This window comes from Passer domesticus, chromosome 15 (assembly GCF_036417665.1).
Source record: "Passer domesticus isolate bPasDom1 chromosome 15, bPasDom1.hap1, whole genome shotgun sequence".
Lineage (NCBI taxonomy): Eukaryota > Metazoa > Chordata > Aves > Passeriformes > Passeridae > Passer > Passer domesticus.
In genome coordinates this window covers 13,379,194-13,401,971 of record NC_087488.1, presented here as the reverse complement: position 1 = coordinate 13,401,971, position 22,778 = coordinate 13,379,194, and the positions used below count along the sequence as shown (strand labels likewise).

Below are 22,778 nucleotides of genomic sequence, written 5' to 3'. Positions count from 1 at the left end.
TGAGGCTGGAGCTGGCTCCTTGTGCTGGGGTGAGGCAGTGAGGAAGCTGGCCCTGATACATCCATCTGAAGCCTTGTATTGAATCGCAGCTGACAGCTCCAATAATGATAATAGATGTGGCCAAAGCTGCCTCCTATTTGGAGGAGGCCAGGTTCCTCCTCGCTGCTCTCAGGCAGGCTCACCACGCTGCCAGCTCTCATCTCCCGGGCATTCTGAGGGGTCCAAAGGCAAACCCTGCTCCTCACACTGCCAAAGCCCAAAAGGATGACAGACTATGGCCTGGCTACCCCACACAGTCAAGGCAAGTCCTCATGGGGGTCTTTGCAGGAATCCCCCTGGGCTCATAGCCTTGCTAGCACCCCAAGATTCACCTTTATTTTAATCTAAAATTACCCTAGCTTAGCCTAACATGAGAAATGGTACCAGAGGGATGCCATAAACACATCCCACAAAGCTCTTCTCCAAGCAGAGGCTGCTGCTGCAGATCCAGCCAGCCCCCAGCCCACAGAGCCAAGCACAAGTGCCAAGGACACCGAGTGGATCTGGAGACACGGTGTGGACATGGCTCTTTCTGAACTCTCAAAGCCAGGCTAAGCTAACCCAAAGCTCAGCGACACAAAGTCAAGCCACATCAACATGAAAGGCCTCAAGAAATAAATAAAAAATCATGCAAAAAACTTCAAGCATCTGGACTTCATTATGGCATTATCCATGCACACATGCTGCAAATCCCTTCGGACGCTTCGCCCCTGCAGCCAGCCATGCTGAGTTAGCCATGACCAAGCCCTGCAGTGGGGTTTAGCAAGGCTCAGGTTTTATCCCAAATCCCAACCCCTGCTGAGCTGGGGTTGTGTCACTAAACAAGCCGGGTCAGGTAGCAATAGAGTAGCTCAGGGGTGTTTATAAAATAAAGGGAGATGAACCCTAAAGCAGAGGGCATGCCTTGTGTTTGGGGAGCTAAGTCAGCAGGGAATAAATTGGGCTGCCTGCAGTAAGTGATGCTTCAGGGAGGAATAAAGCAGGGAAGCAGCTGGGACAGGTGCCTGTCCCTGCACGGGGTCCCCAGCATGTCCTGCTTCCCCGTGTTTATGCTGTGACAGGGAGCTCACCAGAGCAGCCTCAGGTTTTATGGTGTGTACACATTATTAGTGCTTCATGAGTAAATAATGTCATATTTCATTGTTTATTGCTGAAAATGCACAGGAAAAGGCTAAAGCCTGAAAAGCACAAGAAAATAATTTATGTGGGAGGAATGAATTTCCCATCATGTCAAACTTCTGCCAGAATTTATCACGGTGCCCTTCAGTTTGGGTCTCTGTCCAACATTTTAAAGGTCTGCCTTTGTTATACACAGAGGCACGGGGAAACTGAAGGTTATTGGGAAGACTGGGAATTGCTGCTGATGTTGGAGCAGGAGAGAGGAAAGCATAATGTGAAGCCTTCAAAAAGCCTTCCCCCACTCAACATGGAAAATAAGGAGCACTGACCCCCAAGAACCATCTTGGTGAAGGATGAAATGGCAGGAGGTTCAGCAGTGGCTCTTCTTGAAATGTGTAAATCAGGATGGAGATGGTCAAGGGCCACTGGCCAAACTGTTAGTAGTGATCAATATCTTAATTAATATCTGATTCCCACTCTCCACTCAGGCACTAAGCACTGGTAACTCAGGTCACAGATGTAAGAATTTCTTGGGCGTGTAAGGATTGCAGGGTGAGGGCATGAAACTTCAGAGAAAGGTTTTGAAGCTGCTTTCCCTCCTGCTGCTTTTTCCTTGAGAACCTGCCACGCTGCTGGGCAGGAGCATCAGCCTAAGGGAATAATTGTGTTTTAAAGCTACTATTTCTGTCCCTGTCATTTATATGTGTCTTGTCAGATTTGCACCTGAATCCATCTCCAAGGTGTCGGTACCAACCAGTGTGGAACCACAGCTGGAGCGCTCTGGTGAGCACACGCCAAACTATTCTCCAAAATAAACCTCTCTCTCAATCAAAAGAACAGCTGGAACAGCCTGCTGTGGAAATAAGCACCCGAAAGATTTGGAGCTTTGGGCCTGCAGATGCCCCCACCAGTCAAGCCAAGCATTTCTGCATACAGGCAAGGTGCCCCCTGCCAGGGATGCAGAGCTGGCGCAAAGTCAGAAGCCAGAGGGGCACAAAATGGCATAAAAGCACAGAAGGACCAAATAAAAGTCTTCTGCTCCAGAGAAACCAGATGCCCAGTTTCCTGGGACTGGTGGACATTTTTCTGGTGGGACTCATCCTCTTCCATGCTTCTATTAGGGACTGCCAGGCTCAGCGAGGTGACTGGTTAAACATCCAGCTAGTGACTGGTTAAACATTCAGCCAGGCAAACTGCGTGGGCAAGTCAGGCTGAGAGAAAGGTTTTTACACCCAGACCCGAGATCAGAATTCGTGGCATCTCAAAGGACTTTTGTGAGCCTCTGAGTTCAGATAAACCAGTTCCAAGGACCCTTTGACTCAGGTCTGTGCTGAGTACTTTATTCTCCTTTGACCCCTCAGAGTAATTTCCAGTCTGAAATAATGATGATCCAACTTTTTTGTTTCTATTTTTTCTAACAGACTAACCCTTAACACAAATACAAAATACATAAGGACTTATCACAGAGTGATTCAAACAACAAGCCTGTATTTTGCTCACATAAGATGATTTTAGGGGCTGTTTTTTAAAATAATAAAAACAAGCACAAACAAACAAACACCCAAAAAACCCCAACCTGACTCTAGGCTAAAACTTTGCACCCTGAGAAACTTCTGTTTAGAAAACTAAAGAGAAAAAGAACATATGAGGATGCACTGACATGTGATATGAAAATAATGCCAAGATAATCCTTTTCAAACTTTACCCGTGTTTGGGAGCAGATCAAGTGGCTGACGGAGGGAGTGGCAATTTGGAAACACACCTATTTAGGTGAAAAGCATTAACACCCAATCATCTCTGTAATCACACAGAGCCTTTTCCATGAAGCTCCAGGTGTGGCATCCCTGACATTGTACACTTTGGCGCATCTTTGTCAGGAGAGCTGCCACATCTATCCCAGCCACCAAAGAGCAACTGCCCCATGTCAAATGATGGAGGCAAGAGGTCTGTGGTGTGAAAAACACACTGAGAAAGGATCCTGGTTTAATTTATGACAAATACTGGAGTCTCACGGTCCTTACTAACTGTGTAACTCCAACCACAGTGGAGCAGAAGCTAATGAGCTAATGGGAGCAGGTCACCCTGTGGGAGGTGGCAGGGACACCGACTGGAGACATGACGTTATTCCTGCCTTGAGCACAATCTCAGGCACTGCTTTGCATAGCAAAGTCCTTCACACACCCGATGATTTGTCACCCTCTAAAAGATCCATTGTTCTGAATGAGTCAAGTGCCCTGACTTCACCAGGCTGTGACATCCCAGTGCAGAACTGACAGCCCAAAGCAGAATTCTGACATACCAAAGCAAGACCCTGCTGGGCAATGACTTGTGCAGACGCTTCTTGGGATGGCTTTGCCAAAATGATGGCACAACAAAGCACCACTCTCATGCACTTTACTCATCAAAACATCCTCTTGAAAATATCCAGGAAAGAACATGATCTCCCCCTTGTACTGGAAATACATCTCACCTACATTTGCATTTGTCTCTCACCTGTATTTGCTTTTGTCGGGGATTTTTTGTTGCTGTTCCCTTGTGGAATGTAACCTTGTCTTTCATTGCATTGCAGGTAAGAAGTCATGGGTGGAGCTGGCAGGGTATTTTATTATTTCTTAATTCATTCTAAAAGGCTAAAGAATCTCAAGCAGTCTTTTGTATTGGATTGGGCAAAAGAATGCAGTGCTCGGAGTTAATTAGCCATCCAGATTTCATACAGCTTTTGTAGCTGTCATTTCTTGGAATGAAAAGAAATATAATGATATATTGCAAAGATTATGAAGGAAGATTGGGATATATCAGGGATATTACTTTAACTGAAAAAAACATCAGAAAAATGTCCTAGTTTCTGTTTAATTCCAAAGCTCAGTATATGGAACAAAACATCCAGGGGAATTAATTACATTTTTGTTGAGGGTTTTTTGTGAGCTTTTTAAATCCCACAGAAATCTAGGTGCAGGAGGGTATCAGTCATCTATACAAAGAACTACATAAAGTATCATTAGAGAACCCTGCAAATACATTGATTTTTTTTTTCAGCAGTAGAGTATCAATATTTTCACCACAGCAAAAAAACTTTAACCTTCATTATGAAGCATTTTTCTGTGGGTAACTAAACCACTGTGTATCAGGGAAAATAAATACTTGCCACCCCACATCTTCTGTGTAGAAAATGAACTTGCAATGCTCTGGCAGAGGAACTCTGTAAGTTTAATGTATTATTCCCTCCTCTCACCAGCAGCTGCCTTATCTCTACTCATTTTACATTATCTAACCATCTTTTTCTCCCTTTTAACCCTATAAAGTAAAGACTCCTGAGCTTTCCAGGCCAGGACTGTGCTCATTTTCAGCCTAGCAGTTACTCATGGCTGGATTATTCCCATTTGTCTCTGGACCAACATCATAATTTGATTCACTAGCTCTTCTACCTGGCATTTATTCTCATAGCAACCTCCTTCCAGCCCAGCTATCCTTTAGTCAGACTAAACAAACCAAGGGGTTTGGGGGCACCTCTCCAAGGGGCCGAAAGTGCCACTGATTTGCTGGACCCTCCCTTAACTGGACTCCAGCAAGTCACTGTGTTCTAGCACTGGGCTGCTCTGAGTCAGGCACAGAAGCAAGATTTTATGACCAGAACATAAAAACATACAATAGTGGACTTTGAACTAAAAAATCTTTGTTGTTGTTGTTTTTTTTCCTTCACTTCCTACTGGTTTGATTTCTTCTAAGCATCCTTTCAATGCAGCTCTCCAGGCAGTTGACATATAACTGGTTGATAACATTAGCACAGGTGACTTCAAAAAGGAGGTTAGACACAGTCTGCAGTGAAAGTCCTGAGATTTTCCACTGGTTTGTTTCACCTGTTTGTCCTCTTGAAAAATGAGCCTAAGTTACAAACTTGGGTTTTCTTTACACTTAATGTTAAATGAAATGAATGTGGTTCGTCCAACCCAAGGTAATATTAGTCTTAATTGTTCTTCCAGAATATCTTAAATTACTCATAAACACTGAAGCTAAACCCATGTCACTGCCTGCCAGTTTGTGTTTCTCCAGGGCAGAAATCTGCCTTCTCCCTCCCATGCAGAGATTAGCTGAGCTCCGCATGATCAGCAGCAATTTGTATGATCAGTATCTAGAGAGTTTAAAGTACTCCATAATGATACAGCTTCCCAGCAATATTTATACCCTGAGCAGCACTGCAGAGTCTCCACTGGTCCAGCCCTGGGAATCTAAAACAAATTCCCCAAAGTATCTCAAGAGAACCTCTTTTACAACCATACTCCAAAGTGAGTTAGACCTAAAGATTCAGACTTATCCAGCCTGGCCTTTCCTATACCCGTGCAGTCCTTTTCATCAAGAACACGAGATGTTACCCACTGGGGCTTTTTTCCTTCTCCCCACAGCTCTTTCTCTTCTGAACTGCTTGTTCTCCTCCAGCGCCCCAGTCATAATTGCTATTCCAGGGTGTCCTTTCAACCCTACATCCTTTGGTTTCACAGCTTGTAAAAGCTCTATTTTTCTGCCCAACCTCCAGTCATTATTCCACAAAAATCCTTCCTCCTCATCACACCTTGTTCACAGCCTGGATTTGCAGCACTCCCTTTGTTAAGCTGCACATAACAACGTGCTGTTATTTTGCTTTGCTGAAAGACATTAATCCATTAACCTGAACATCTTCTTAGGGGCATTAGAAACGGGAAAGCAGCTCAGTTCTCTGAATTTGCTGCAAACTTTGGCTTTTTAACCTCTCAGCCTGTGACCATCCTGGAAACTCAGTAACAACAGCCTAAATGACAAGGGGTGGTGTCGTGTGTCATTTTCACCCATGAGTGGGACTTGGTGTTCCCACAGCCCTAATTGGGGGTTGCACTTTCTCACACCCGTGAGCACTCTGCCTTTGCTCCAGACACTTGGAGGGGTCCCCTAAAGCCAAGGTGGGATGCAGTGGACTTCCCAATGTCCAAGAGAAGCAGAGGATGGCTGTAAAAGCCTGTGGTATGAGGACTAAGGTGTTATAAAGGACTTGGAAGGGTGAAGGAACAACTGTGCTGCACCCCTGAGCAGCTTAGGGGACACCACAGTTGGGGGTTTACAGCTTTAGTAGAGTGCACCTTTGGGCATAAATTGGCTCTGAGCTGGGCTTACATGTGAAAATCAGTCAATCTTTCCTGGGTCATTGACTTCTCTTTGGCATGGATTAATCACACAGGGGTTTTTCTGTTTATCCACCAGCTGTCTCAAGGGGGTGGCAGGGTTGTGTTGTTTGTTTGAAGTCAATTGGCACAGTCCATTTGGCAGAGATCATCAGGTCACCATGGAAAACCACAGCAAGACTTTGCACCTCTGTTTTTTCACACCAATTTTCCCAGAGACTATAATTACCGCTAAAAATGATGCAAAGAGGACAAAGATTGAGGCTTATTTTTACTGAGGATGGAGAGCCCTACAACAACCCTATTTCCTGAATAAACTGTGTTAACCTATTTCCCAATACAGCGAGTTGGGAACATTTTGGTGTCCAGTAAACTCAAATTTCAAGGCTGCGTCAAAATTGGCAAAGAGGAACCCTGGAGCACTAGTCACTGCTGTGACCACTTCCTGAAGGGGAAAACACCTCTTGAACCTTGAACCATGCTCTTGCAACACCTCTGAATCACGAAAGGCAGAACCCAGCATAGGCTTGGAGAGCTGTGTCATGAACTTGTCTGTTCACGTCAAACCAAAGCAAACCGTGGTTATTACAAAATAATCTAGAACTGTTCTGTCTTCAAAGGCCAGAGCAAAGGCCAGGCAAAAGAGAAATGAGATATAAATGCCGAGATAAGGCAGATGATGCTCCTTGGAATGTGGACTGAGAGCCACTGTTCGCTCAGTGCAGTCTATCACAGCCACATCCTTGCGGACACAAGACTTCTGACGTGCCAAAAAATTAAAACACCCACCCAGCTTACCTCTAGTGCAGACAGTAAACACCATTCTGAAGGCAGCAGCTCTGCTAATATGAAGGGAATTGCTCATTTTAGAATTATGAGCAAAGCCCTAAAAATTGCTGTAGTGCACATCTATGCAAACCATAGAACTTCCTGCCCTGCCTTGACCCCACTAACAAACACCATCCAAAGACTCAGTTTCCTCCACTTCATAATCTCCCCTCAGCACATCCACACCTGCTTTTGCTTTTTAGCACCATCCTTATAGGAGAGCCTGTACAAAATTTGTGTTTTCCCTTTTCTTGTGCCTTTTCCCCAGCTGCTGCAGAAGGGTGGGCACAGGTTTTATTCACAAGCCACGAGTGCTCATGCTTTAGAAAGGGTGGCACTTTAACTCTTTACAGTTGCGGAGTGGCAGCATTTCTCTTATATAACACCTGGCCACACGCCAGCAAACAAGGTGGACTGGACTTCTAGAGCCTTCAGAGGGGAAAAAATTCCTGCCTTAGTTAGAAGCTGCTTCTGACCCACCGCCGGCAGTGCTTGCACTTCACAACACAGAAAGAGAGAGATTTCAAACAAAATCTTAAATTCTGTCAAAGTTGATTTATCTGCTAGAAAAGCTCTTGTCATACAATATGTGAATAACCTTTTCCCTTCTCTTTGCCTTTTGTAAACCAAGCCTGACACCTGCTTGGGGATTTACCTTTTCATTGTAACCTGTTTTTATTTAGTTTGGTGTAGGAGCCCAGGGGCATGAGTCAGTGGGAAAGCAGTTATTACTTACAACAGGGAAACCAGCTGAAATGTTTGGCAACACATGCATTAAATAACTTGAACCTTAGACAGTTCAGTCTATCACATGAATGGTGTTTTTCAGATTAGCAGACTTTCCTATCTTTACCTTCCACTCCTCCTCCTTTGTCACAGAAGGAGGGTCCCTAAATCATATGACTGGATAAAAAAGATTGCACAATGTGAAACACTCCTATTTCCCACAGACGTGGGACAAGCATCTCAAAGCAGAACTCAGAGCCAATCAGAGAAGAACTGAAATGAACCTTCTGCCTTCTTTCTCTACAGAAACATGGGCCCTTATTCTTCTTTTCGTGGCACTTCTGCTAGTGTGAGTAAAATATTCTTTATTGATTCTCTGCTCCTGCCATTTCTCTCTTTTTGCCACTGCTCACTTTCACACAACTAATCTGCTGAAGAGTAGATGTGATTTCCACTTTTCCAGCATCTAACCAGGCTCTGGGATGTAGCAGAGAAGTCTAAAGACTGTACAGATCTGTGATCTTGCCCCAAGGTTTAGAGTATTCCCATCCAGTTATGAGACTGCTGCTAAGCATCAAAGGAATAATTGAATGATAATGAGATCAGGTACTGGTTACCATCAGGGTGCTGGTTTCAGTCAGGGTCCTGATCCATCAGGTGATTTTTCACAGACATCCAGCTGTGCCTCCCTGCCTGAGGCTGCTCTGCCGGCAAGCCAGCACAAGATGACCCTGGCTGCACAGGTGGAGAGCAGCAGAAAGGCACCAGGAGAAGGATAGCTGTAGGATCAGATTTTATTCCTTCTGACTCCTTCCTTGATGCCCAGCTAAGATTCTCCTTGGGCACCTGGACTGGGAGGGGTCCTTTGCAGAGGTTTGATTTCCATCCCATGTCCCTCCTCACAGCCACCCGTGCTGGAGGAAGGAGTGGAGCACAGAGCAACGTCAGCCACCTGCTCCTGGCTTTCCAGACCAAATTCCTCAGCAGAAATGTACCCCCAGTTCTTTAGGGCAACCCTGTTAGTGAGGAAATGCTGTCCTTGGCTTTGCTGGTGCCATTCAGCACTGCAGCAGGGCAGAGCTGGTTAAAAACCCCTGACTGATGTGATGCACACGAGCACGGCCATTTGTCTGCTCTTGCAATGCTCCAGCCATGGCAGCTCAGCAAGCTCAGAAAATTTTAGCCATATTTTTCAAATTTTTCCTGAGATTTGAAACACTGAAAAGCCTGTTTGGGGCTGACTCTTACAAAAAACAAAAAAAACCAAAAAACCCCAAACAAACCCAAACAACAAACAAACCCCAAACCAAAACAACAAAACCAAAAAATCCACCCTGAATCTTGACCCAAACTCTCCTATTTCAGTAACTCTGTGGCTAGCTAAGATTGTTGGTTACCAGACTTGCACCTTCTGCAGACACTCATAATTCTGTTGTGGCAAAAGGGACCAAACCCAGATATCTATGTTCTGATATTAGAGCTAAAATAGAAATCTTGCTGCCCATTGATACAGAGAGGTTGTTTAGATGCTTCTTGTCCAGCTGGGGCAACACTGTTTCAGTTCACACAAGAGGGAATTTCAGGCACTTCTGGTTCACATCCATGGTAGGAAGAAGTAATGATTATTCTTTGGCTTTACACTGAATGGTCCTTTTCAGTCTGCAAAAAACCCTGACACATTTTACTTGTAGGAGTGTTAGACTACATTTTCCTGGCCATGTTTTAAGTGGTCTAAGCGTGTTTTCCTACAGTATTTCTGGGCTTTGTAACCTGCTCAGCCTGACATTTCCTGGTCCTCCCGCACCCTTGGCTACCTATAAACATTACAAATGAGAACTCACAAACATTTGATTCCTAGTGCTGAATTAACCTTTGACAAAGAAGGCTAAACATTGACAAACTGAGTTCTCTGAAACCTTTCTTCACCTGAACACACCCAGCTCCCCATTTTTCACCTGTCCTGTTTGGACCATAAGGTGGCATCTGCATTTTTTTCCAATGGAAGAAGCTGTGCTGGGGGACACTGATCTCATCTGGGGACCCTAGAATCTAAAAAACCACTGGTAATTGCAAGGGAGACCCTCCCTGTATCTCAATCTAGATTTTGGGTTTTCAAATAAGCATCCCCAAGATCCTGTCTGAGCAGCTGCTGCCTTGTAACCTGAAGATGATCTCTGATAACATCCCCCTGCCAAACCTTCTCTGCTTTACTTCCCTTCTGCAATGAACTGCTCACTTGGGAAGCTGCAGCTATTAACTGAAAACAAATATTTTAAGGAGCTCTTTCAACACACCCAAAGACAAGCTTCAAAGGGCTGCAGCCCAGGCCCTTGTTGAGAAAGAGAAAGCCCCAGGTAGAAGCAATAACTTTAGAGCTGCCAGGAAGGGTTTTTCAGAGGAAAGAAATCTGCAAGGCTGTCAATAAAATCTAAAGAGAAAACCATCAAGACTAGGCTTCCACTGAGCTAATGCTGGACTAAGGGAAGGAGAACAATTACTGAAATTGAAGTACAGTTTGACAAAAGCCCTGTTTGGGACATAATTCTTGGCATTGCTTTGATTTCTCTTAAATACAAACATGTAAGCTTGGTGTTCCTTCTTCCAGCTCCCTTTTCTGCCTCTCCTTTGGTAGGCAATGAGCTCCTCTCAGGACTTTTGCTCAAGATTTCCTGACGCTGTCTCCACAGGTGGTCTGGTGAAAACAATTGCTTTCACACCAAAAGAATCCATCTGAAGCTCTCTGTGAGGCATACCATGGTTATCAAGTAGTCTTTTGCAAGGCAATTTTCACTTGGACTGGTTTATTTCCACCACTTGGATCAACCTCCTCTCCCAAGGGACGTTGCTGCAGTCTCCACGTTTAGGAGAGCTCGTATCCCCAATCAGTGATGTAACACTGCTCTTTTCTGTCCCACAGATATGGAATCTGGCCATTTGGTCTGTTCAAGAAGTTGGGCATTCCTGGACCAAGACCTCTGCCTTTCGTTGGGACATCCCTGGAATATCGCAAAGTGAGTGCCTGAAGCTGTCTTTGCTAGCACAGTTGAAGCTGAACAGATAAAGAGTGGTGATAAGTTATCTCCAAATGCCAGCTCCTCTGTTGCTCAGGGCCTGTGCAAAGGTGTGGTGGGTTTGCACTGGAGGCATTCACAGAAGTGATGCAAAGCGTCTGTGTAAGCGACAATCTGTTAGAACCTCTGGAACGCTGTACAGACCTCTGTGAAAAACACATGCTAAAGACAAAGAAACCTGTGAACTCTCTCTCTTTTCCAGTCAGCAAAGATGTAACAGGGCCAGGCTGGTTGGGCAGCCCCTGCTGTGGGCCGGGCCCCATTCCTGTGGTGCCCCTGGCCTCCATTGGGTGCCGGGCAGTGTGAGGGGAGTGTGTGGGGGGCTGAGGCCAGGCCGGGCCATGGCTGCAATTTCTGACATCTTGCTGCTACTGGGCCCTGCCCTGCCACCTGCCCGGCGCCCAGTTGGGTCTGCCAGCCTCAGGAGCAGCTCTGGGCCTGGCCAGCTTGGCCAAGATTGTACCACCATTGAGATTCACCCACAACCACCATGCTGTGGAGAGGAGAAGCCATCAGCCCCCTCAGGCATAGCTCCCACCACAAACTGCTGGGCCTGACTGGGGCCAAGTGACCATCTGCAGGCCCTGGGTGAGATATCAACTCTTTTAGTGCCTCAATCCTCCCTCAAGTGAAAGAAAACACAATGCAGGCAGTGTAGAGGAGCAACATGAAGACATCAAAGTCAGTGAAGAAGTCAAGTCCCAGATGGGAGGGATGAGGAGATGCCTTGATCTTAGGGCTGAAATCCTCCTGTAAAGCTGTGGAGAAAGATTCTTTTTCCCTATGATGCATGAAAGTGTGGGGAGATGAAAGTGTTCAAATTGTAGATATTGAGCAAAGGCCTCCATGCTAAAGTAAGCAGATGTTAAAGTAGCATTAATCTATGAGAAGTTTGAACAGAGAAGGAGACAAGAGTGATAAAGATCCTGTGCCCCCAGGAAGAAGATGATTTCAGAGATAGATAATGAGAACCTTTGCGTTTGAACAGCTCATCTTTAAACAGAACCCCAGAAGTTGACATGGCCCATAAACAGAGCTGTGGGAAAAGCTTGTGGAAAATGGGAGGGATTTCATGATTGCAGATTTCCCCAGGTGGCTGCTGTTCATGGAAGTTAAAAGCCATGAGAGAACTGTTTTCTTGTGGAGAGATTAACATTAACAAGAGGGACTTCTCTCCCTAAGGGAACTGAAGAAAGACTATTCTAGAAGTGGTAAACTGACTGAAATTTTAGGTTTTGTTTCTTTACATTGTCATTGGGAAATAAAGGCTGTAGGGGAAGAGAAGTGTCCTGAAGGTTTTGTTCTGATTCTTATTACTCTTTCTTTTAGTTACTGTTAATTTTTCTTTTAAGTGCTTTCAAAGTTTTGAGCCTGCTTTGCCTTTCTCCTAATCCTACCTCACAGCAGGAAATGAATAAATACATTCTAGGGAGTGCACTGATGATTGGTCAGCACTGAACTCACCACACTAATTGGTGCATTGGCCAGGAAATCTCAAATTGGCTACTGCAAAAGACCAGTGTAGAATAAGGCTCAGCAGCATAGACCAAAAGGCATCCCCAGGAGCCCCAAATTCCTGGCTGGCTGATTTCCAGCTGCCTTTTGCCAGCACCCTGGCCAACAGCTCCCTCAAAGCAGAGTGCACATTCATGCTTCATCATGGCTTTGGCTGCTCATAAAGAAGCTCTGAACATTAGTTTAGAACTATTCCTCCCCACCCACCATGTCCAACATCACCCCCTCCACTACATCCCCTCTCAGATAATTCAGCACCAACGCTACCAGAGCTCAAGGAGCATTCAGACAACGCTCACACACGTGGTAGGATTTTTGGGGCTGACCTGTGCATGGCAGGAGTTGGACTTGGATGGTCCTTATGGGTCTCTTTCAATCCAGGATAGCCCATGACAGTTTTTAATTGTTTTCCACAGGGTTTCCTGGAATTTGACAAGGAATGTTTCAAGAAATACGGGAAAGTCTGGGGGTGAGTATGAACCACTGATCTCTTCTGAGAGTAAAACTAGAATCTGCATAAATGGGAGAAAATGCTCATTAGGAAAGCTCCCTTTTCTCCACCTGTAGCCCTGACAGTCCCAACAGGATGACAGCAGCAGTGCTGCAGGTGGCTTACTTGGAGCCTGGTGACACAGAGCTGTGTCACTGCCACATCATGCAGGAACTATTTTGACCAGTGCTGTGAAAAGCAGTTTAAATCTGGTAACAAAAGGCCCTCACCTGGCCCTAACAAAATCATCAGCAGAACTATTTACTTCAGCAGGATCTGGAACTGGGAGGTTGGGTTCCTTTGGTTTACCAACAGCAGAGGAATGTGAGTGACTCCCTTTGGAGCTGACCCAAAGAATTCATTGTGCTTCTGATCCCCACCTGCTGCAGCAGGAGCTGCTGCAGTTATGGCTCTTCTCTTCTAGACACCTCCTCCCATAGCTTTCATCACTGTTGTTATAACTTAGGCTACAACCTTGCATATCCTGCATGATGCAACCCTACAGCAGCTTTAAGAACTAAAGTCTGGAAAATGTATGTTTACACAAATGGGTAGAGAGCACAGATCAGCTTAATCTACATCTGTTCCAGGAAAGCATTCAGAACTGGCAGCTTAAAAAGATGAAAACAAGGACTGAGTTTCATCTCCAAGGATGTCTCAGTGCTGTCAGCCCAAGTCTCCAGACACCCAACTCAAGAGCCTGAAAGGGGTCGAACAAGTTTCCTTCTAATACTGTAATGTGTTTAAGTGCCTGGAAAAACACAGAGAGTCAGGGGAGGAAGTGAAGACACTTGCTTCATTTAGTATCTGGTCCTTTGAGCAACTGAGCCCTGCTCATTTCCCAGTGAATTTGGAGGATGTTTATCCCCCTTTACCATTTCCAAAACCAGATGGGAAAAGGTCTGGGAGTCCTTTTCCATCTCTACTTTCTACATTTCTGTACTCAGACAGCAGAGCAACAAGGCTGCTGATGGAAGAACATTTGTTCAATACATGGGCATCTCATGGGTATCAGCCAAGCCTTACACTTCAATTATCTGGGGTTATTTACCTTCCTCCACTTCTCCCCCCACCAGGATTTACGATGGCAGACAACCCACCCTTGCCATCACAGACCCCCAGATCATCAAATTTGTGCTGGTTAAAGACTGCTACACCACCTTCACCAACCGCAGGGTAAGAGCAGAAGTGCTGTGATCTACCACAGAATCCAGGAAAAATGCAGGAGGAGACAGACATGCCAAGCATGCTTTGGGAGCCAGTGGCTGCACTACAGGGATTGCTGAACACGACCACTGCACGTCACTGTTCCCCTGCCTTACAGCCTGGACTGCACACACGGGCTGGCAGAGGGACCAGACCAAGTCTGTTCTCACAGCTATTATATGTTTATGTATATATGGATGGATTTGGGTCTGTGTGAGTGTGCAGGAGTCTGTAAGGGTGCACAATGTGCCACCAGCTGGGATGCAGGGATGGGACATGGAGGGGTACACAGAGACATGCAGGTGTTGGGCTTATTGGACTTTTTCTGAGGGTGGGAATAACACCTCACAGCTGGTTTAGTGTAGGAAAGGGGATTATTTATGGATGTGTGCCTTGAGAGAGGCTGTTTGTCAGCCCACAGCCTGAGGGCAGCAGGCTGCCCTGCCCCTGGAAGAGCCCAGGCAGGGGCTTGTATGCCACATTGCCACCTCTGCAAGGAGGCTGCTCTCTTTCCTGGGGTTAACACCTCCTGTTTTCCCCTGCAGCGCACGGACCTGGTCGGGGTACTGAGTAACGCCGTCTCATTAGCTGAAGACGAGCAATGGAAAAGGCTCCGCACTGTGCTCTCTCCAACCTTCACCAGTGGGAAACTAAAGGAGGTAAACCAGAGGTGCAGGTACAGACTGAGTCAACAAGCAGTGTTTCCAGGCTCAGACTATCACAGGGGTCTGATTTCTTTAGGCAGAGCCCGGCAACTAAGCTGGCCTGTTTGATTGATGCCTAAGTGAAACCAGAAAAGTCTTAAAATAAAGCCTGAGTGGAGATCTTATTTGTAAATATTCATTAAACTCCCCGTAGTCTTCATGAGTCTGTGTAAATGTACTGTTCTGAAATGGCCATGCCTGGTTTGTGTTACAGATGTTCCCTATAATGAAGCACTATGGGGAAGCTTTGGTGAAGAATGTTCAAAAGCAAGTGAAAGAGGACAGCTCAATATCTGTAAAGGAGTAAGTAGCTGCTAAGAGCAGCTGGCAGAGGAAACCTTGTTAAAAGTGCTGTGGTTCATTGGCTACCAGCAATGCAGATCTTTCCCTTGGTCAGCCAGGGTTCTGAAAGGAGAAATGGGACTTACTGAAAGCCTGACTGGAAATTTAAAAGGGGAAAATTTAATTTGGAGGTTAGGAAATTTTCCAGAGGTAGATAGGAAGGTAAATGCTCCAGCACAGCTTTGTGAATCCAGAGATCCAAGATATTTCCAAGACTGGCAGGAAAACCTTTTTTTTTTCTTTTTTTTTTTTTTTTTTTTTTTTTTGGCAAACACTCAGGATCTCTGTGCAGCACCTTCTCCTTTCCCAGGACATGGGAGGTTGCTGACCTCTGTCCCACACAAAAGTGTGGGACACTCATCCCTCACATGCCCCATTGCTGGGGGGACTAAGGCTGTAGAGTGGCCCTGAGTGTTTTTCCCTCATCTGTGCCCTCCATATGGGCTCTGGACCAAACCCTGTGTATTGAACCCCAATTTCAAAGCAAAAATGCAGCAGGGGCAGCTGCACACCAGGGACCACAAACCAGCAAAGCTCCTCTTGATCCAAAACCCTGCAAGGGGAGGGCTTGGACAGCTTGGAACAGGGAGCTGTGCTGGGTGGAACTGCACCACTCCCAGGGCTTGTTTGATACAAGGTGTTGTGCCACCCCTCCTCAAGAGGTTACCATGCTAAGTCCTACATGCTGTCTTTCCACCATCCCATTCCATGTTGTTGTAAAATCCTTGGAGAAACTGACTTCAAAACCTGTGCAGACTGGAAACAAAAACTGTCTAAAAATCTATCCCCTTCTCTAGAAGTGCTGTTCAGTGCCACATAGCAAAATTTCTTTTCAAACCTAAGGCAGGAGGTCTTCTGAGACTTTATAAATGAATGTCACATAGACATGAAGAAAAAGCCACATTCATTCTGTCCAAATATTTAACCACAGTCTATTTTTTTTCCACCTTCCATCAGCATCTTTGGGAGTTACAGCATGGATGTGGTCACCAGCACTTCCTTTGGTGTGAACATTGACTCCATGAACAACCCCAAGGACCCCTTTGTCAGAGAGATGAAGAAACTGGTCAAGTTTGACTTTTTTAACCCAGTCTTCATCTTGTCATGTAAGTGATTCCAGGTTTTGCTTGGATAACTTCCTTGGTAGGAATGAAGTCCTACTGGCCTCTCATAAATTCCTTGTTGTGAACTTTATGCTGAAACCCTGGGGATGATATGGGTAAAAGCTTCCTCCACCTTTGGCATCCCCAGTGCAAGAAACTTATGAACCACCCAGAAACATCCAATTAAGTGCTGGGAAATTATTCAAAGGTTGAAAAGCAAGTGAGGTTTGAGGAGAGTGCTGCTATCTGAAATGCATTTTCTGGAAGAGAGTGCTGAGTGGGGACTGTAATTAGATGCAATTTCCTCCAGTGCAATATCTTAGCAGCAATGGACTTTAAATTAATGTTAGATACCTTACTAAAACCCAGGGAAAGTTTGGATTTGTCTACAGAGGAGGTTCTGGTAGTGTAGATTTCACAAATCTATAGAGAATATCAAGATCCAGTTTCTATGAAGAATGAAAAGCCTTGAAGGGACTTGAAAATGCATGACCACAGCAAGGCAGTGAACAGCTCAGTCTGAACGAAGAACTCCGAATTTTCAATATTTCTCTTGTGAGCCACATGCCTGTTGTGTCCAGAAGTAACTTGTCCTTAGAAAACAGAGCCTTAAAAATAGGAGGTGGAATATGCCTTGGTCTTCTCTTAAATGAATTATTATACCCAGCTTGGTTGTGCCCATGTGACACAAAAACTATTCCTAGGGAATGAAACAGAGGGAAAAAAAGGCAAAAAGTCTGTGCTTTTCTCATCTAAAAAATTTTAAAAGGAAATAAATTTCCAGTAGCATCCACAGCTATCAAGAGAGTTTTATTTAAAGAGTGAAATTTAATTTTCTATTTGTTTTTTAGTTGCTTTCCCATTCCTTATTCCTGTCATGGCCAAGATGAATGTAAACGTCTTCCCCAATGATGCTGTAGATTTTTTCATGAGATCCCTTGCCAAAATTAAGCAGGATCGTGAAAAGGAGGCTCACAAGGTGAGTGGGAATTTGAGAGCAATTGTAGCAGAAAGTACACTGAAGTGAGATATAATTAGGATGATGATATCAAAGGTGAAGCCAAAGTACAATGACTCAACAAAACCCTGAGCCTACTCAAGTGTAAACACTTCATTTTAATACTGTCAGAAAAGCCCCACCTGACCCGTCCTGGCAGAGAATCAGGGGGACTTTGTACATCCGTGATCTGAAGCTAAATCCAGATAAAGGCTCAGCAGAATTGGACTAAGCTTCAGTCTGCAGCACTTGTAATGAGAGAGACTCCCTGAAGAAGATTAGGCAGAGGATGAGCTAGTGCAGAATAAGCAGCACATGAGCAGCAAAATCACCTTTAGGGTTGTGCCTTCCCCTCTTGCTTTTCAAAAACTGCAGTTTGCTTCCTGACTAAATTCTTCCTTTTAGAGTTTGGATCCCTTTGCCCAAATTCATTCAAGACACTGCTCTCCCTCCCAGTGACTTAATGGATAGGACAGACAGGTTTCCAAAATAAAAAGCAAGTGTTCTGTTTTTTAGTAAGGAGTTTGTGTGCATTTTGGGGAAGCTCTCAGTCTAAAACTTGTGCTCAGGCTGTGAAATCTGCTTATCTGAGCCCTGCAAGGAAGCTTTCACCAAAGAGACTCCTGCTTTCCCTCCCAGGGCAGGGTAGATTTCCTGCAGCTGATGATCGAAACCCAGCGCTCAGCCAGCCAGGGCAACAATGAATCAAATCCCTCATCTAAAGGTAACAAAAGCCAAATCCTCATCATGGATGGGCACGGGGCTCTGGGAGTGAGGAGAATATGGGGAAGTGTCTGTGCCACCATCATCCTGACCGACCAGCTCCAGATGGAGCTCTGTCTCCTGGGGCCAGCACCAGGGCTAAGATCCCTGTCCAGGGAGCAGGACTGCCATGTCAGTTATTTATGCCCAGGAAATCACCTGCCTCCTCTATAAAATGGATTTTTCCAGGCAGGTAGAGCAGTTATAAAAGTATTATCAGAAAATAACTGCAACAAACCTGCCTCAACACCACCTGCTGCTGCCTGCTCCTTGCTGAGACCATCAGCCAACACTGCTTTCCTCATCTCCCCACAGCCCTGACCGACATAGAGGTCCTGGCCCAGGCATTCATCTTCATCTTTGCTGGGTATGAACCCACCAGCAACACCCTAGGTTTCCTGGCCTACGAGCTGGCCATGCATCCTGATGTGCAGGAAAAGGTGCTGCAGGAGATTGACACAGTCCTGCCCAACAAGGTAAGGGGGACCCTGAGTGATGGGGAGAACCCTCTGACCCTGCTGCCCTCCTGGTTCAGTCAGGGCAATGAGACATCTTCAGCTCCTAAACACCATGGATTTTCCAAGAGCCCTGGGAGACACACCCTGAGACAGCTCAGCCCTGCAGTGGTTTTATTTTGGCAGCTGGAACCTTCCAGCCACCCCAACTGCTCAAACCCATTTGCCAGACTCATACACAAAAGGATGTGGATTTCCAAGCATTTCCATGACTCAAAGGCGGAAAAATGAAACCAATTGCTCAATTTCTACCTTGCATTTTGTTCTTCAGCGAGTCTGAATCAAACCTGGGGCAGTGTGGGTTGGGAATACTCTGGTTCCCACAGTCATTTTAGGACAATCCAGTTCTGATGCCAACATACCTGGTCACCTTCCTCGTGTTGTCCTGCAGGCTCCTCTCACGTACGAAGCAATTATGAAATTGGAATATCTTGACATGACAGTGAATGAAACCCTCCGAGTCTATCCCCTCGGGGGGCGGATTGAGAGAACCTGCAAGAAGGATGTGGAGATAAATGGAGTGACCATTCCCAAAGGCGTGGTGGTCACAATCCCACCCTACGTCCTGCACCGTGACCCTGAGTACTGGCCCAACCCAGATGAGTTCAGGCCTGAAAGGTACAAAAAGCTTAATGAAAGGGAAGAAATATCACACTGCTTTTTCCTCAGTAATTAAGCATTAATCTCTGATTAGCTTCCTAATGGTGTTCTTCCTATCTTTTTACAAACAATACGGATGAGAAATTGCAGGCTCGTGGGAATGTCATTTTAGGAGGAAATCGAGCTTTGTGCTTTAAGCAGGGTTTCAAACAATATAATCTTCTTGGGAGAATAGCACTGCTACCTCACAGCAGCTTGTACCCAGTATTTAAGCTTTCTGAGAGGGGGTAAATTTGGAGGTTTTGTAACTGCTGGCCATCCACTGTACAATCCTTCTTGTTGAACCTGTTCCCCTTATACAAGCTTCTACTAAACATGCCAGACTCTATCCTTTCAGAATTGCTTTCCCTCTGTTTTCAAGGATAATCTTCCCTAGCTGGTTATTTTTGTAACTGATACCCACTTCTCATTCCCAGAGAAACTGAAGCCATAGGCTGCTCCTAACCAAAACACCTTCTGGTTCTTCTCTCTCTAAATACCACAGACAGGAAATATGTGTGTCTGTGGGACAGGATGTTGCCTGGATTTTCACCTTGCTTCCAACTTCTATTAATCTGGATGGACAGAATTAAAATCAAACCCTCAAGTGGACACCACCCCACCCCTGGCAAGGGCTTGGTCACAGCACTCAATTTCTGGGATAATCTGAGACACTTTAGGAAAAACCCAAAATGGGCTCTGCAGGGCAGCAGTGAGAGATCCCTAGATAAATGAAATGTGTAGGTTTTGTGGTTTTGCTGCCTTCATCTCTTTTCCCCAACCTTTGTCCAGGTTCAGTAAGGAGAACAAGGAGTCCATAGACCCGTACGCGTACCTGCCCTTTGGGGCTGGGCCCAGGAACTGCATTGGGATGAGGTTTGCTCTCCTGATTCTGAAAGTCGCCATCGTCTCCCTGCTGCAGCATTTCACCTTCCACACCTGCAAAGAGACTCAGGTGAGGGGCACGTGGAGGCTCGGGGCTGGCACGGGCACAGCCGGGTGCCAACGCCAGACATTTCACACTTCCAGGCACTGCAGATCCAGTCATGCCTGAACCTTTCACCCCTGCATGTTTAACTTATCCATCTCCACCTGTGCTTTCCCTCTCCTTGTTGCAGATCCCAATCAAGCTGAGTTCAGTGGGGCTCCTAACACCAGAGAAGCCAATTATCCTGAAATTGGTGCCCCGGACCAGCACTGAGTCTGCCAAGAACTGAAACCCAGCCACAGCCCCCAACACCCAGGGACTGCTGTGCTAACAAAGGGATCACACATCACAGGAAATCTCTGCTACACATACAGACATAGAAGAGCAGCTCCAGTTAATTCTGGAAGCAATTACTACATATTTACTAATAAACATAACTGTCAGAAATGTGACATGGATCACTGGGCAGTGACAATACACAGTCCCCTTAATTTTGATTGCAAAACACAAAATAAATCCAAATGAGAAGCTGATCATCGACTTCTAAAGGGACTTCTCCATCTAGAGGGAAGAAATTGCTACCACATCCAAGAAACACAAGGTGTGATGGAAATTCAAACTGCCAGACCTCACTGGGCAGGGACGGGTGCTGTTCTTCTGGGTGTATTGATGCTTGAAAATTCATGTGTTCTAATTGAGATGACTGGTGTGAGACTACACATCCTAGTTACCAACCCTCTCCTGTGCCATGTGTTAATTAAACTAAAGTGTGTACAAATACTGTCATTAAAAATGTTTGAGAGCTGCTCTGTGTTGTGTATAGCGGCTGATCACTTCCTATTTAAAACTCGTATTCAGCCTCAACCCTTGAAATCACCCATGTACATTGCTTTCCACTTAATTTAATGAATCTGATCCTTCATTTAACGCCATCAAACCCTCCCATTTGTACAGTATTTTACAAACACTCCAGCTCCCACCTCTTACTTTGATTAAGAGGGTGCCTTCAGTTCAGCACCAGCCAGCCCTTTCCATGCTGGAGTGACAGAGGATGGATTAGAGAGAGCAGCAGCTCCCAGGAAGAGAGAACAGCCCTGCAGGAGGGCCAGTGATCCTGGAGGAATGGTCTGCACACAGGCTGGAGCTGACCCTTTTCTCCCAGAGCCGTGGATGGGGTTTGGTCATTGCTTGTGGTGGGGTTTTAGGTGCTTTGAGCTGCTTCTGTCATCAACAGGAAGCTCTGACCCAATGGCTCATGCCATCCCTGAGCATTTTAACAGGGAATATCCAAAAGCAGGTGGGAAATTCTCCCAGATCCGAGATTCACACCCCAGTTCACCCCGGTAAATTGTGCTGATCTTGACAAAACAGATATTAGTGAAATGGGAAAGGTTTCTACAAGAGCTGCGAATCAAATCAAGTCATCCTGTAACTTTCTCCTGGCACCCTTCATTCCAAGGCATTTGCTGGATCATGGTCTGTAATTTTCTCCTGTGGCAATGTGCTTTTCTCTTTATTCTAGCAGAAAACTTGCACAAAACTGCAACATGGCCCAAATGCTGCCACATCCCATCTAGTACAAATTTATTTAATAATTCAGATCCATTCTTTCCCAATGAATATTCAGCAGTTTGGGAGTGGACAGGTAACAGAACAGTGGATTCCTCATCCCTGGAATTCCCCAAATCAAAGCTGTCCATTTTTCTGGAAGATACAGCGACATTCACCAGGCCCTAATTCAAGAGTAAGCAGCTTGTGCTGCCCCAAAAGGCAGATAAAACAATTATAGTGCTCCCTTCTGATTCATCATCTGTGATAGACTGTTTGGGTTGTGCTGTGTACACAGCAAGGCTCTGAGGAGTGCTGCCAATGAGGCCCTGCCACAGTTTAATCTGTTGCCCATCTCTTACCAGGGCTTAGAAACCATCCCTGGAAGAGCTGGGCCTGTCTGACTGGCTGTGATGCTGCAGTGGCTCTGATGGGCAGAGGGCAAAGCACGAACAAATCAGTTTTAAAAAGGCATTTTTCTGTAGAAAATCCAGTGCCAGGCAAAACTAACTCAGGTTCAAAGAAAGAGAAAGAAAGGGGAAACTATCATGAAAGCAGCACATCACTTCCATGCCAGAGAGCTGCTTTGAAGTGGTGAAAAATCCTTTTGGCACCTGATGAGCAAACCCAGGTGCCTTTGCCAGAAGCACAAAGGGTTAATCCAGCCACACCCCAAGCCTGGCAGCTCCTTCCCTGCACGGGGCTCTCTGGGAATGAAGTCATTAAGTGCAACTGTACAGATCATTCTTCCAAATGTGAAAAATGTGACTAATTTTCCGGCTTCAGCCAATTATGACCTGCCAGGACTATCATAACAGCCCATAAATAACCTGTAACAAAATCATGGTAATGAGTCTTCTAGAAGAAAATTAGATCCTCCGTGTCTTAACTCCATAAAAATACTCTGCTTTTAAGGGCTGCCTCCGTCATTCCCAGCACTTCCCTTTGCTTTGCTGGTCACCCCTCAGAAGTGATTTGGCCAGGAGTCTGCTGGTCCTGGCCATCCATCAGATTTCACTGGTTTGGCTGTTTGCACTTTAAATCAGGCACAGCACTGTTTAACTCAGCCCTTGAATGGCTTTTTACTGATAAAACA

At 45.6% G+C, this 22,778-nt stretch overlaps 1 protein-coding gene across 1 annotated transcript; it reads left to right on the top strand.

Annotated features, from left to right (window-relative positions):
• Window positions 1–8,051: 8,051 nt before the first annotated feature.
• On the top strand, window positions 8,052–20,941 carry LOC135281349 (cytochrome P450 3A9-like). The gene is made up of 13 exons (XM_064390121.1): window positions 8,052–8,211; window positions 10,780–10,873; window positions 12,865–12,917; window positions 14,015–14,114; window positions 14,690–14,803; window positions 15,063–15,151; window positions 16,148–16,296; window positions 17,145–17,272; window positions 17,930–18,014; window positions 18,368–18,528; window positions 18,959–19,185; window positions 19,999–20,161; window positions 20,325–20,941. The coding sequence occupies exons 1-13, from the start codon at window positions 8,141–8,143 to the stop codon at window positions 20,421–20,423; spliced, it is 1,533 nt and encodes a 510-aa protein (XP_064246191.1). The 5' UTR covers window positions 8,052–8,140; the 3' UTR covers window positions 20,424–20,941.
• Window positions 20,942–22,778: the final 1,837 nt, after the last annotated feature.

What these genes read in the sequence shown, in the direction of transcription:
- LOC135281349 (XM_064390121.1), top strand. Translation starts at nt 8,141, where the DNA reads ATGAACCTTCTGCCTTCTTTCTCTACAGAAACATGGGCCCTTATTCTT. An exon ending in CCACCTTCACCAACCGCAGG is followed by an intron (nt 14,115 to 14,689) that starts GTAAGAGCAGAA and finishes TTTCCCCTGCAG; the next exon opens with CGCACGGACCTGGTCGGGGT. An exon ending in CCCAGTCTTCATCTTGTCAT is followed by an intron (nt 16,297 to 17,144) that starts GTAAGTGATTCC and finishes TTTGTTTTTTAG; the next exon opens with TTGCTTTCCCATTCCTTATT.